General features: G+C 49.3%; 1 protein-coding gene across 13 annotated transcripts in view; it reads left to right on the top strand.

Annotated features, from left to right (window-relative positions):
* Positions 1-15,047, top strand: part of RAPGEF1 (Rap guanine nucleotide exchange factor 1) — a 136,248-nt gene that overhangs the window by 51,404 nt on the left and 69,797 nt on the right. The window contains exon 2 of one of the 13 annotated variants that reach the window (XM_046022166.1): positions 10,069-10,141. The exons of 11 other annotated variants lie outside the window; for them this stretch is intronic. Coding sequence is in view for 1 of the 2 variants with exons in the window: in XM_046022163.1 (XP_045878119.1) it covers positions 11,270-11,285 (16 nt within the window). In the remaining variant the exon portion in view is untranslated. Of the gene's footprint in view, positions 1-10,068; positions 10,142-11,254; positions 11,286-15,047 lie in introns of those variants that run through there. One more of the 13 variants, XM_046022163.1, reaches the window with a different exon arrangement.

Genomic DNA, 15,047 nt, shown 5'->3' on the forward strand with positions numbered 1-15,047 from the left:
GCTCCATTGTGTCAGGGGCCACAGGGCCCAGATTCGGTTTCTAAGCTTGTTTCTCTGAGGAAGTGTGTTCTGATTGCAAGGAACGGAGTTGGAGAAAATGAGTCTCTGCTTCCTTCATCTCCCGTGTGTGTGGCCCGTGCTTGTTCTTGCTCCTCGGCGTGCTGAGACAGAGACTGCCTCCTGTGGGAAGATTCATCCTCTACAAAGAACTTCAGTTCTAGGGGATGCAAAGCATACAGCTGCCCGGAGAGAACAAGGGAAAACTAGGTTCCCTCTTGGAAAATGTACATAGTGTCCTGCTGTGAGGATTCCAGAATGAAGCATCTGGGTTTTTCATGAAGGTACTCTTTGAGGTGGGTGGGTTTCTGGAGGGTTCTAACGAGAGAGAGACTTTGGAGAGAGTTAAAGGAATGTTACTTGGCTGAGTGTAAGACCCAAGAAGGGAGATGGCCAGTCCCCGAAGAACTGTCTTTTACAAGCACGCGTCGTGACGCCGGTTTGTTGTTAGTCCTGGACTGGAGAGGTGTGACTTCATGAGAACTGGGAGCCCTTTTTGACTCTGGAAAGCCCCTTACTAATGCTTCCTAGCCAAACGGCAACTCCAGCTACCACTCAGCTACATTTTCTTCCGCAACCCGTGGTTTTTGGAGTTGTTTAAAAAGAGCGTCTGGGTTCCATCTATAATCCCACCTCCCGAGGTGAGAGGCTGGGGCTGTCACTTTGGCCTCCCCCTGTGGGCTAAGAGACTGCCTGAGATTTCACCAGCAGGAGTATTTTTAGCCCGGGAGCTAGCACGGCAAGGAAGTCTTTGATGTGCTGCTGCCGTGAGTGAGCCATCTTGGTCTTGGACTTTTCCAGAAGGGTGTGATTCACTTTTATTAGCAGCGCTGGCCTGAAAGTCTTGTCTTCTACTCTTGTGGTGACTTGCTTACCCGTGCATCAAAGTTGTGAACACATCTAGTAACCAGCGTACTGGCTGGGCTTTCATTTTGAAAGGAGGAAGAGGGATCCTACCCTGAGATGTGAGGTCTGAGTGTGAGGCTGGGGTGGGGGCAGGGCCACGGTGCGCATAGCCAGGCCCAGAGCTGGTTTCTTAGAAGTGAGCCCTGACCCGGAGACAACAGGCTATTCGTTCAGGGGACAAAGCGTGCATGCGTCAGCCTTCCCCCGAGCCCGTATTCTGCTTTATTTGACCCATCTTTAGGGTACTTCTCCGTCCCACCTGAGAAGGCTGTGGCTGGCGTGTCCACTACACTGGGCTCAGACCCAGAGTGTCTCACCTCTCAGCCTCAGTTTCCCTACCACGGAGGGTCACCGTGAGAATTGAATGAGGAAGGCCTTTGAGGTGCCTGGGGTGGTGCTAGACAAGGTCCCAGCTGTCGCCATTTGGTTACTTGGTACCTAATGCCTTCTGCACGCAGAGCTGGTCCATTTGACTGGAGGTGAATTGGTTTGGATGTCAGGCTCTAAGCCGGTGAAATTCTTTGACCAAACCAGCGTGTCTTCTGACTTTAGTCCCAGAATGTCAAGGGCCCTCAGAGCCTCTGGTGGGTGGCAAGACCTCCTGTGTCTGCAGGTTTCGCAGAGAACAGCTGGGTGTCCCCGGTCCTGGAGTGGGCTTTTCTCCCGACCCTCTGCATGTATTTACTTATGACTCTGAAGTTGTCTCATGAGGAGGAGAGATGTCTGGGAGAAGTTGGTTGATACTCTTTCAGCCATTACTGAGGAAGGAGCCCGGGACTGGCCTGCTTCAGGATGACTGGGTCCCAGGATGGGGGCACATCCAATCCCAGGGCCTCTGCCGCATCCTCGTTAGGCAGACTCGGGATTCTTTCCAGTGCTCACGCCACAAAGCTGAGAGCCCCACCACTCACTTGGTACCTGCCCAGGGGGTGCCACCTTGGCCAAGACTGTGGAGGGATGCGATTGATCAGCACTTGCTTCTGAAGTTGTAGAGCAGAGTGTGTGTCTGGACCATCATCCTTAATAAATATTTCTGCCAGGACAGGCCTCCTGGCCCCAAACATCTTTGCGAGACAGGAACAAGGGGTCAGGGTCCAGGAAGAAACTCTCATTGAAGAATAGCTGAGAAGACCCTTTCCTTGTTTTGGTCCAGAGGAAAATTTGCTGCCCCTGGTTGGGTGAGACAAAAGGCTACCTCTCCCTCACCCCCAGCCCTCTTTGCCCTCCACCCATGGGCCTGGGAAGCCAGAAGTTTGCCTTTGGAGAAGTGGTCATTTTCAGATCCCTCTGTGGTCCGCAGAGACTCCTGTGGCCATTTCCAAGCCGGCACCTGTTTGCTGACTCTGATGCTTTTTGTGGGTCCCTGTGTGAAAGGAAGCCTGGAGCTGTTCGTGTAAGCTGAGCCCAGCCCTTCCTCCTGCCCTGAGGAGCAGGCTGGGCTGTCTTTCAAGGCCGCTGGGCCTCAGAGCACTTCCACCACCCCCCCCCCCCACCTTCCTCCTGCTGAATGGGGCCACGAGCAGCTGAAAAGCCCCTGCGTTTGCTGGTCAAGTCTCCGTCATGGAACTCCTCATCTGTGTCCTGACGGAGGACTTTTCCCAGCTCTCCCCCCTGGGGATTAGAGGGTGCTCCCTGGAGGGAGGAGCTGTGTCTTGCTTTTTCTTGACCCTGGCTCTTTGCACATGTTTGGCATGTAGAGATAGAGGGAATGAATGAGGGAGGGAGTGAATGGGGATGCCCATGGGCCTGCTGTGGGTTATCGGGGGCACCCTGTTTCCCCAGGTGATAGGGAAGGGGAGGGACTCTCCAGGCGACACTTGTCCTTTCACTTTCTTCCTTCTCTGCCCGGTAAGTGCCTCTTACAGTATCCCAGGGGCTGCTGGGGCCCGTGGCTCTCCTCCCCCTGCTGCCTGGGAAAGAAAGAAAGAACGTACTTGCTGACAAATGAAAATTTTTTTCCTCCGGAGGTCCAGAAGGTAGCCTGACAAATAACGGGTTCTCGGGATCCCCGAGCAGGGCCAAGTGCCACCGAGGCCGGCAGAGCTCCCAGGCACCTCAGCCTGCACTGGTGCGGGGAACCTGCCTGAGCCCCGTCACCGTGGCCCAGCCCCAAATACACAGGCCTTCCTGCCCCAACTTGGGCTGCTTTGCTGGTGACATGATGTGAAAAAATGTGCTGTGAGGCCCTGGAGGAGCATTGTTTGAATTCTGAACTGGCACCGGTCCCAACGTGCAAGTTCCTCTGAGGGACCGAGGTGGCTCCAGACAGCTCCACCTCAGGGACAGAGGTCAGGGCAGACTCCGCTTCCTCCTGCGGCCGTGAGCCTGGACTGTGCTCTGCTTTGGCCCTGTCTGCTTTCTGCCGGTGCAGGGGTGTGTTCACTCAGAATCCACCCTTGATCCCCCCACCACCCATCTCAGTCCCTCCCCGCCCTCTCTTGCTCTCTGTGACTCTCATCTCTGGAAATAAAACTCTGGAGAAAGGGACAAATTCGCATCTAGGGATGTCTATAAAGTCTGTGGCTTTAAGAATCTCTAGTCCACTCTGAATAAAATCTTAAAAAAAAAAAAAAGAAAATCTCTAGGCCATTGCCAAAAGGTGAGGAGAAAAAAATACTTCCTTGGGAGGAGGCCTCAAGGCCTCCCCCTGCGGTGGGCTGACCTTGAACGCTCACCGCAAGAGGCAGCGCTCGGGTTGCCTCGTCTGTGCCGTGTGCATGCCGCGTGTGGGGTTGGGGGATGGTGCTGGGGCCCTGTGACTTGGTTTCCTCATGTGTCTAAAGGCAGTGAAAGCCCTTTCCTTGCAGTGTTCGTGTGAGGGGAGGGGTAACCTCGGGCTCCCCGCACAGTGCTCAGCCTGTAGCGGGGGTCTGAAGCGAGAGCTGCTGCTGGAACCATCTGATGAGGCTCCAGGAGAGGAGCTGCTCTCAAGCTGGAGGCTCCGCTTCCATCTCCTCTTGGACTGTCTGTCCGGTATTTGGTGAACGTTTGCTAAAAGGAGCAAGTCTTGGGAAAACTCCGTGTGTGGATTTGTTCAGATCCCTCTCTGACGGTTTGCGTGAGGGGCTGTGGGCCTCTGAAGGGCTTTGCTTTTTTCTCTGAGGGAGAAGAGATGCCGCCGGAGGGTTTTGAGCAGGGAGGCGATGGGACAGGACTTAACCTTTTATAAGGATCACTCTGGTTACTGGGTGGAAAAGACTAGAGAGGCAAGGAGCAGGGCATTCTTGGGCAGGTGTGGTGGTGGTTTAGGCTCAGAGGGGCTGCAGTTTGGGTCAGGGCATCAGTGGCGCCGCTCGCTGTCGTGGTGAGCTTCTGGAGAGACCGTTAAGGTGGGATGGATGTGAGGAGTTTGCTGAAGGATTGGAAGGTGGGTGTGAGCGAAAGAACAGAGTCAGAAATTTTGACCTGAGCCACTGGAAGGGTAGATCCTGTTTGACCGGGACGTAGTGGCCGCGGTTTGGGGGGGGTCTCGGGCGGAGCTTCGTGCTTGTGCTGCCTGATCTTGCCATCCAGGACCAGGACCAGGAGCTCGTGTGTAGGAAGAGACCACTCCTCACCTCCGCGGTGCGGACCTCTTCTCTGTCTGCGCGGGGCTCGGGGGTTCCCATGTGGTTTCTCGGCGTCCTGTGTCGTCTCTGTGCCACAGTGTGCTCACGTGGATCCCTCCAGCCTCCGTCTGCCTCCTTGACTCAGACTCCTCCATCCAGCTGGTGAAACCAAGTTCCCCGGGATCCTGCAGAGGAGGGTTCCTCTGTCCCGATCCAGGGCCTGGCCCAGATGAGATGCTCAGGTATTTGTCGAGCATGAACATTGTTTATTTCTTAAACCAACCTCATGAATAGGTGCTGTTATTATTATACAAAATACATCGATTCACTCTTGGTCAAAAACGAATTATAGGACACATGTATTTACATTTAATTCTTTGAATTTTCCATACAACAAGGGAAAGGAAATTAGAAAACACTTATTTACTGGTGATTTAAGATCATAAAAATATTTGTGTAGGTTCTTTTATTATTTTTACAAAAATGAGACGGAAACTTCCTAAGATATCCATAGATTCTTCCTGAGATACGCGCTGTCAAGTTACTCGGGAAGACACTCATTCTGGGTTAAACACGTTTGTTGTTCCAGCGACTAGGATTTCCTTGAATTGTTAAATGATCTGTCAATCTGACCCATGTAAAAAATCAAATGGACCCTTTTAAAACGACTTTAGACCCTTGTGTCTACTTTATTCCAGTTTTTTACTGATGTGTACCAGGAGTCAGGAAGGTACATCTGGCTTTAAGCATGCAGCTTCAAGACTTTTCACAAGTCGAACACAAGAATGCAAGCAGCTCCAGTCAAGAAATAGACTGGGGCGTCTGGGGGCCTCAGTGGGTTAAGCATTCGACTTTCGGTTTCAGCTCAGGTCACGATCTCAGGGTTGTTAGATCGAGCCCTGCATCAGGTTCCAAGCTCAGCGTTGAGTCTCCTTGAGATTCCGTGTCCATGTGTCCGTGCACGTGCAGTCTCTCTCTAAAATAAATAAATAAATAAACAAACAAATCTTTAAAAAAAACAACAAAAGAAATAGGCCACAGCTTCCTCCTGTCCCCTGCAGCTTACTCCCCCCACCCCAAGCATAACTGCTATCTTCACTCCTAAAATCATAGATTAATTTTGCTTGGTTTTGTATTTGTATAAATGGAATCATACAAAAATGTACTTTTTTGTGCGTGCCTTCTTTCTGCATTTGTAGGAAGCCCCCGAGTTTCTGTGTGTAGGGGTAGCTTACACATTCTTACTGCTGCACCACGTTCCACACGTGCAGGGCTCTGTGTCAGCGGGCATTTGCGTCATGTTGCTTTGCATATTCCGGTACCTGTCTTCTTGTGACTTCGTAAGGGCACACCTGGGCGTGGGATGGTGGGGCCCCCCGGGAAACGGGTGCCAGCTGCCGTCCGGATTCTCCGTCTCCGCCGCAGCAGACACCGCCCTTTGCTCGCCATCCTCCTTAGCACTTAGCCTTCTCCGTTTCCTATTTTCTACTTTTATCTATTTATCTATTCTGTTTCATCTTTTTATGCATTGGAGTGTGTGTGTAATGGAATCGCTTTGTGGTTTTGATTGTTTCTTGGTGCCTGTTGGAGTTGAGCACTTTGTCATCTGTCTGCTGGCCATTTGGATGTCATCTTCAGTGACGTGTCCGTTCCATGCTGAATCTATTTTTAATCCTTACTGGGTATGTAAGAGCACCAAAATGGGGACTCTGTCAGATCTGAGCCCACATCCAAGGTGGAGCTTGGTCTCTTCCGTCGGTAGCAGGCCTGGCCTCCTCTCGCACCCCGGCCCTTCTGCTTCTGCCCCGAGCCTCTCTCTTTGGCTCTGTCCCTGCTGGTCTGCATCCAGCTCAGGCATCTGGATAGTATCTTACCTTTGACCTAACAATTCCATCTAGGGGCCCGTCTCATTATTGCAGGTGCCTAGAAAAGGAAACATGAGCGTGTTCATCAATTTAGCATTGTTTGAAGAGCCAAAGTTTAAAAACCATCAGCCAGGAGTCTGGTTAAATAGGTTTCAGCAGAACATTATTCAACCATTAGCTGTGCTCATGGGAAAAAATGCCCACAACATATTGTTAAGTTGAAAAATATTTCAGCTCTGCCATATGAGGGATTTTTCACTTTCTGTTATGTATTTTTGCAGGGCTTGGATTTTTATAACAAGTTTGTTTTACTTTTGTTGCTGGGGGAAAAAATGATCTACGTACTGCTTCCAGCATCAGCCCCAGCAGCTCAGAGTTACCTGTAGATCGCCTAAACGCATGGGTGATGCGAGCGACTTTCATGGCAGAAAGGGGGGCTTTGGTGTTGCAAGACTCCAAATAGTATTTTCCTTCTCTTTGAACATGAATAGTTCTATAGTAAATAAGACAGAGAGGATCTTTTAATATGGAAATTGTTGGAAAAAATGAAACATCAGGTTGCTACTAGGCTGTGGCTGTTTTTAGCTCAGGGTTGGCAGGGGTCTGGCCATGAGATCAGATAACAGGAATGGCCTCCATTTACTGAGCATTTGCTATACATCATGTCCATGGCTACGTGCTTGTCATAGAGGATCCTGTTCAGCCCTGAGGTTATGCTTTTCTGTAGGTGAGGAACCTGCGGCTCAGAGAGATAGAAAGTTTGCGCCTGAGCTTGGGTTAGAACAGAGACTGCCAGACCCCAGAGCCCCTGTGCTGCCTGCCATGCCCACTCAGCCCGAACTCTTGGCTTTAGCTTTTCTTTAGTCTGTAACATTTTAAATAAGTAACAATCTGAAATGGTAGCTTTAAAAAAGTTCTTCCGGGGCGCCTGGGTGGCTCAGTGGGTTAAAGCCTCTGCCTTCGGCTCAGGTCATGATCCCAGGGTCCTGGGATCAAGCCCCGCATCCGGCTGTCTGCTCGGCAGGGAGCCTGCTTCCCTTCCTCTCTCTCTCTGCCTGCCTCTCTGCCTAGTTGTGGTCTCTGTCTGTCAAATAAGTAAATAAAATCTTTAAATAAATTTTAAAAAGTTCTTCCTGGGGCGCCCAGCTGGCTCAGTCCGTAGAGCATGTGATTCTTGATCTTGGGGTTGTGAGCTCGAGCCCCATGTTGGGTGTAGAGATTACTTTAAAAAAAAAAAAAGTCTTTAGGGGCACTGGGTGGCTCAGTGGGTTAAGCCTCTGCCTTCTGCTCAGGTCATGGTCTCAGGGTCCTGGGATCAAGCATTGGGCTTTCTGCTCAGCAGGGATCCTGCTTCCTCCTCTCTTTCTGCCTGCCTCTCTGCCTACTTGTGATCTCTGTCTGCCAAATAAATAAATAAAATCTCAAAAAAAAAAAAAAAGTCTTAAGTTCTTTCAAATGCCCTCAACTTCTCTGCTATAGTTGTCCTTTTTACATGTTTGGAAAACGGGGGAGTGTGACTTGTGTAGGTAGCGTTAGAGGGAACTCGTGTAAGCGGACACATGGAGGTCCTTCCCGGTTGTGCCACGGTTCTGAACCCAGTACCCTGTAGGGAACAAGAAACTGACAGGCACACTGTTTCTCAATATCGGCTGCAGTAATTTTGGAACTGCCTCAAAGTGTTACCCACCCTGACCCTAACACTTTGTTCCCTTGTGTGGCTGATATTTAGAGACTGCCCTTATCCAGAGTGAAATTAAGCCTTCACAGAAACCGCTGCTAAGTTGGGATCCCAGCTGCTGCCACAAGTGACATTGGAAAGGCCAGTTGATACGGACATGTGTCGGCACCGGGCAGAGACTGTTGTTAGCCTTGACTGAGGGGCAAATTGAAAACCTATGAATGAAATATTGGTCCCTGGCAGACTGCTCAGGGAAAAATTGCTATGACTTTTGGGGCTTGGGGGTTTTGTTGAGATTTGCTTCTGTGAGCAGGCTACGTGCCTCTCTTCCAGCCTGTCCTTCCTCCGACGTTCATCTGACAGCTGGGTCAGCGTCCTGCCGTGGGTGCCCAAGAAAGTGCCTGCTCTTAGTAACACCGTGGCCGTTTATACAGAAATCATGAGGCTACGTAAGCCACCCTTCCTCTGGAAGAAATGACTAGCAGATTAGTCACTGGGAGTTCCTGACCTTCCGTGCTGCAAATGCCGCACTGAGCAATGGTTTGAGGCTCTGTTCTCTTACGTTCTCTCGGTGACCTTTGAAGCTGCTCTCACAGATTTGATAAATTACCATAAAATAGCAGCTTATGGCATTTCCTTCTTAAGAGGAGGAGGGTTTTTTGTTTCCTTAGGTGAAGTATGGCCGTAAAGGAAGTGGACCAGTCTGGCAGCCCCACGTGCTGGTGGGGATATGGAGCAGCTGGGAGCTTGATGGTGGAACTGCAAAGTGGCAAAGCCACTCGGAAAATCATTTGGCAAAATCCACAAAATTAATAACAGTATATACTCTGTAGTTAAGCCGTCTGTTCACAGAGAGCACTTGCATGTGTTCCAGGAGACAGGTATGAGGATGTTCATAGCAGTGTTGTTTCTAGAAGCTGGAAACAGCCCAGTGTCCATGGAGAGTGAAAGCGTGTACATATACTCCAGTGTGCTTCAATGTCAGACCTACCTCTGAGCGAAAAAGCAACACAAGAATATGTACAGCGTATTTCCATTTTTGTAAAATTCACAAAGCTGTAAATTAAACTATACTTACAAACTGTCGAAAAAAGTAAGGGCTGATAAACACAAAAATCAGAGTCATGGGGAGGAGGGGGCGCCTTGGGGCTCAGTTGAGCAGCCAGCTCTTGGTTTCCGCTCCGGTCATGATCTTAGGGTCATGGGATTGAGTCCCGCACTGGGCTCCACGCTTATGGCAGAGTCTGCTCAGGACTCACTCTCTCTCTCTCACAAGTTAATCTTTTAAAAAAAAAAAAAAAAAATCAGAGCCACGGTTACCCGTTTTGGGGACGAAAGGTGTGATCACCAAGGGGCGTGTGGAAGCATCAGTGGACTTGACAACTTTCTGCTTCTAGAGCTGCGTTGTCTGGTGTGGCGGCCGCCATTCCAAGTGCTCAGTAGACGCAAGGGCCGTCACGTGGGACGGTGCAGATGCAGAACATTTCCGTCATTGCTGAGAGTTCTGTTTGATAGGCCAGGTCGCTGGATGTATGCGTTTAATTCTAAATTGTGTGTGTGGAAGTTTTCAAAATTTTGCTTTAATTTCAGTATGAGAAGACCTCTAAAAACACACGTGTACAAATCGGAAGTGTAACTAAATAAGAAGTCAGGGACTAATCACAGAGTGGTGGATGAAGCTACGTGAGACTCCCGTAGCGTGGGAGCTTGGCATTGGCCTCTCGGCCAGGTGATTGATACACTTGAGGGACTCAAGAAGAGGGGCAGGAAGTGGGCGTGTGCACGTGTGCGTGTCTGGTGCCGTTGGCAAGATTACCCTAACAGACGCCACCTGTTGCTTCCTCCCGCCCCGCCAGCTCTGGTCACTACAGTCCTCTGTCAGCTCGCAAATGCAGTTTGAGTGACCTTGCAGGTCACCTGAAGTCTATGTGGTCAACCCGTTGTTTCAAGGAAAAGATGACAAGCAGCCTCCGAGTCAGAATCTGTCCTAGTTAGTGCTGTCTTCTATTTCCAGAGTTGAGGAGGTCCGTCACCATTACGAAGAACCAGCTTTCTCCGCTTGATTTAACACCTTGTGTGTGTTAAAGGTAGGTCTTTCTAGGCTATTAATCCTCCCAGGAGAGACATTTATTGGTGGATGCAGTTCTTTCTTTAAATGCAGGTAGGGATTCCCAGCTGTGCCCCAAGATGGACTAGAATTTCAGGCTGAGGTCGAGAAAGTGCTGTAATACATTTCTTGCCTCCAGCTTACTCTCAGGAGGAGGTGCCCTTGTTTGGCTTTTGGGTCATGATCAGGGCTGGCTCCGTGAGTGCAGGAACCTGAGAGGTTTTTAGGGGGGCCCGCCGTGCGCTGCTTGCCTACCCCAGTTCTGCCCTGTTGTGATGTCAGGCGGTGAATCTGGCCTGTCCATACAGCAGCTCAGGGTCGCAGACGGGCAAAGCGGAAGTTGGCTCGGCCAGCCCAGGTCTCTGGAGGTCTTTGGCCAGTGGAGAAACCATGCATCCTGCCTAGACTTCCCCATTTGTGTCTGCTTTTCTGGGTCTGCTTTCAGTCTTAGTTGCGTGGGTGGAAGTCCCACGGATTAGGACATTACTCTACCATCCCCCCTGGCTCGGGAACCTGCCTGGTTAGCGCTGGACTGTAGGGACACTGAGGCAGGCAGCGGAGACGTGCAGCCACAGAGGGAAACAGATTGAGACTTCTGGCCCATGCTAGAGGAAGAGGAGGATGGCATTTCTAAGGCCCTCAATTACTTAGGGTCGTTAAGTTAGAAAAGTTCAGTGCTGCAGAATAACCTGATTCATATGGGAGATGAGAATTCATCTTGAGTTTGGTCAGCCTCGCTGCCCTTCCAACTAGTCCAGCCTTGTCAGCTCCCAGCGTGGAGGCACCACGTGCCCGGCACTCGGACGAGAGCCTCCCTGCGCTACTCACAGGCAGTCCCTCGCTTATTCTACGTCACGTTGGCCATCTCAAGGACAGCGTCATCAGCCTTGTTTTCCGGAAAAAGGAACCTAAGAGTTGGAAGGTGACTTTAAAGTGTTTTAACCCAGATAGTCTGACTACAGAGCTTACTCTTTTAACCCCCGCATGTGTGGTTGGAGCGGTGACTTCATTCTGAAGTATAAAGAAGGAAGTACAGACCGTATGGGGGACCCACGCTGCTTGGGTGGGGAAGAAGAGGCAAGGTAGAGGAGGACGGAGGAGCCACACCATGCCAGTCCCCTGCTGTGAGTCCCGGGGATGACCGTGGCATGTAAGGGCAGGTGCCGAGAGCCCCTCCTTACACTGTACTGAGCTGTTCTGTGTGGGGGGAGAGGTGCACCAGCTTCCTGTGATCTCTCTACACCTTTGGGGTCCGAGAAGGGCTTCCTGCCAGCAAACAGCTGCAAAACCGTGTTTGGCTTGACCGCATGTGAACGAAGGTCAGGCTTTGGCTTTTCTCTGGCTTGACCGCATGTGAACGAAGGTCAGGCTTTGGCTTTCCTCTTTGGTCCAGAGTGCAGTGGGCTTCTAGATAGTTTGCAAAGAGCAGATAGTTCACGTGATCCTGCCTGCCACCTGGAAGGTCTTTGTCTCTCTGAAGCCACGGGCAGTAACAGACATGGTGACAGGCCTGGAGCACAAGGTCCAATGTCACTCATGTGGAAGGGTGTTCTAATAGTAAACCGTTGGAAAAATGGAAGGGGGGGTGCCTTGGGACACCTGGGTGGCTCAGTCAGTTAAGCATCTGCCTTCGGCTCGGGTCATGATCCCAGGGTTCTGGGATCAAGTCCCACATGGGGTTCTCTGCTTGGTGGGGAGTCTGCTTCTCCCTCTCTGTCTGCTTGTGTGCTTGCTCGGTCTCTCTCTCTCTCTCTGATGAATAAATAAAATCTTTAAAATAAAAAAGGGGGGTGCCTTGTAGTTTTAAAACTACAAAGCATTTATTTTTCGATTGCATGGGATCATGTTCTGTCCCCTAATTTTCAACCACTTTCAAATATTTTCTGTGAATTTCAGGTAGTATCAAAAGAAGCAGTCTGCTTTGTGGGATATTTCCTGATTGGCTGGTTGAATGTTTACTGTTGAGTGAATATTTACTGAGCATCTTCTGTGGGCCTGGTACCATGTTAGCACTGGGGTTACAGGCATGCACAGGACAGGTGTGGTCCTCAGGTGAGTTTGCATTCTTGTGAGGAGACAGGCACATAAATAAATCACTTAATAAAATGGTTTCAGACACTGGACAGCACTGAGGCAAATGGTGAGATAAAGGAAGTCCTCAGTGGGTTTTGCTTTTTATAAAAACAGCTTCATTGAGATATAATTCACATAAACAGTTGGCTCAAAGTGTAGAATTCAGTGTGTGCGTGTATGTGTGTGTATGTAGTAATGTACTGGGGTTTGGTACAACTGTCACCAGATTCTAGTTTTAGGACATTTATGTCCACCCCAAAAGAAACCTCATACTCACTAGCAACCCCTTTTCTTCCCTCTCCTGTTCCCTCATTCTTAGCCACTGCTTTCTGTCCCTATAAATTTGCCTATTCTGGACATTTCAAATAAATGGAAGATACCGTAAGTGGTCCTTTGTGATGGGCTTCTCTCATTTTGCGTAATTTTATCAAATTCGTCCATGTTGTAGCAGGTCTCAGGATTTCATTTCTTTTTATTGTCAGGCAATACTCTGTTGTATGGGTATGCCACATTTTATGTATTTGTTCACGGACATTTCCGTCTGTCGACTCTTACGAGTAATGCTCCTGTGACCTTTTGTGTACAAATCCCGTGGATGCGTATTTTCATTTCTCTTGGGTGTATGCCTAGGAATAGAATTGCTGGGTCGTCCGGTATCTGTGTTTGATCTTAGGAGGAACTGCCAGCTATTTTCCACAGCTGCTGCCCCATTTTACATTTCCAGCAGGAGTGTAGGAGGGTTCCAGCTCCCCAGCCATCACACGCTTGGTTACTGTGTGTCTTTTACTATAGGCAGCGGGTTTGAAGGAGTAACTTGTGTCGGTTTTGGCATTTCCCTGATGACTCATGATGTTGAGCATCTCTTCATATGGTTATTGCTCATTTGTGTATCTTATTTGGAGAAATGCTTTTTGAAGCCCCTGGGTCATTTTAAATTGGATTATTTGTCTTTTGTTGTTGAATTATAAGAGTTGCTTGTTTTCTGTATGCAGGTCCTTATCAGGTGTAGGACTTGCAAATATCTTCTCCCATTCTGTAGTTTGTCTGTTCATTTTCTTGTGGTGTCATTTGCAGCACAAACATTTTCATTGATAGATAATGTCGTGTTAGTTTCAGGTGTACAACATAATGATACGATACTCGTAGGTGCAAAACAGCAACCACGGTAAGTCTAGTCTAAAGTTTTACCTTTTGGTGAAGTCCGATTCATTTGATTTTTCTTCTGCCACCTGTGCTTTTGGCATTCTAAGAAACCGTCCCCAGATCAAAGGGCCCCCGATGCGGGGCTCGATCCCAGGACCCCGGGATCATGACCTGAGCCGAAGGCAGACGCTTTAACCCACTGAGCCACCCAGGTGCCCCTAAGTATTTTATTCTTTTTGATGATATTGTCAGTGGGAGCTCTTTGTTTGTTTTGGTTTTGGTTTTGTCGAAGTGTAGTTGATACACAGTATTACACTGGTTGCAGGTGTAGGACACAGCCAGCAGCTCCACGTGTCAGGCTGTGCTCACCACAAGTGTAGCTACTGTCTGTCACCAGACAGCGCTAGTACAATATCACTGATATGTTCCCTATGCTATACTTCTAACTCCAATGATTTATTCATTCCATAACTGGAAACCTGTGTCTCCCACTCCCTTCCTGCCATTTTGCCCATCTTCCCAACCCCTTCCCTCTGCCAACCATCGTCATTTCCCTGTAGTATAAATAGAAGCTTTTTTTTTTAAGATCTTATTTTATTTGATTTGTTTATTTATTTATTTTTGAAAGACCCTTGAGAGAGTGTTTAAAGATTTTATTTGTTTGACTGAGAGAGAGAGAACACAGCAAGGGGAGCAGCAGAGGGAGAGGGAGAAGGCTCCCCATGGAGCAAGGAGCCCAATGCAGGCTCGATCCCAGGACTCTGGGATCATGACCTGGGCTGAGGGCAGAGGCTTAACCCATTGAGCCACCCAGGTGCCCCTTGGGGAATCGAAGGCAGACTCTTTTTTTTTTTTTTTTTAGTTTTTTTTTAAAGATTTATTTATTTGACAGAGAGAAATCACAAGAGAGGCAGGCAGAGAGAGAGGAAGGGAAGCAGGCTCTCCGCTGAGCAGAGAGCCCGATGTGGGACTCGATCCCAGGACCCCGAGATCATGACCTGAGCTGAAGGCAGCGGCTTAACCCACTGAGCCACCCAGGCCGAAGGCAGACTCTTAACTAACTGAGCCACCCAGGTGCCCCAAGATCTTATTTATTTATTTTAGAGAGAGGGAGGAAGAGAATCCTGTGTAGACTCCACACTGTGTAGGGAGCCTTACATGGGGCTCTGTCTCACGACCCTGAAGATCATGACCAGAGCCAAAATCAAGAGTTGGGTACTTAACCAGCTGAGCCACTCAGGCGCCCCTATATGGAAGCTTGGTAAAATTTCATTTGGAACGTTCATTTCTACTGTATAGAAATCCAACAGACTTTTATATGTTGATCTGTATCCTGTGGTTTATTAGTGCTAATGGTTTTTTAGTGAATTGCTTGGGATTTTTCATACACAGGGTCATCTACAAATAGTTTTATGTCCTCCTTCCCAAGCTAGACGACTTTTGTTAGGTACTGGAGTACGATATTGGGTAAGAGTGGTGAGAATGGACACCCTGGGCCTGTTCCTGACCTTGGAGAGAAACCATCCAGTCTCACACTATATTCCAGGGGGTTTGAGCGCCTCAGTGCTCTTTCAGTCTCTACTGCCAACTCTGAGGCCTTGCCCGTGACACTTGCTGTTGTTCCCTAAACCAGCAGAAACGAGGAGGTTGACTCAAAAAGGCCTTTCTTT

This window comes from Meles meles, chromosome 11 (genome assembly GCF_922984935.1).
Source record: "Meles meles chromosome 11, mMelMel3.1 paternal haplotype, whole genome shotgun sequence".
NCBI classification, from domain to species: domain Eukaryota; kingdom Metazoa; phylum Chordata; class Mammalia; order Carnivora; family Mustelidae; genus Meles; species Meles meles.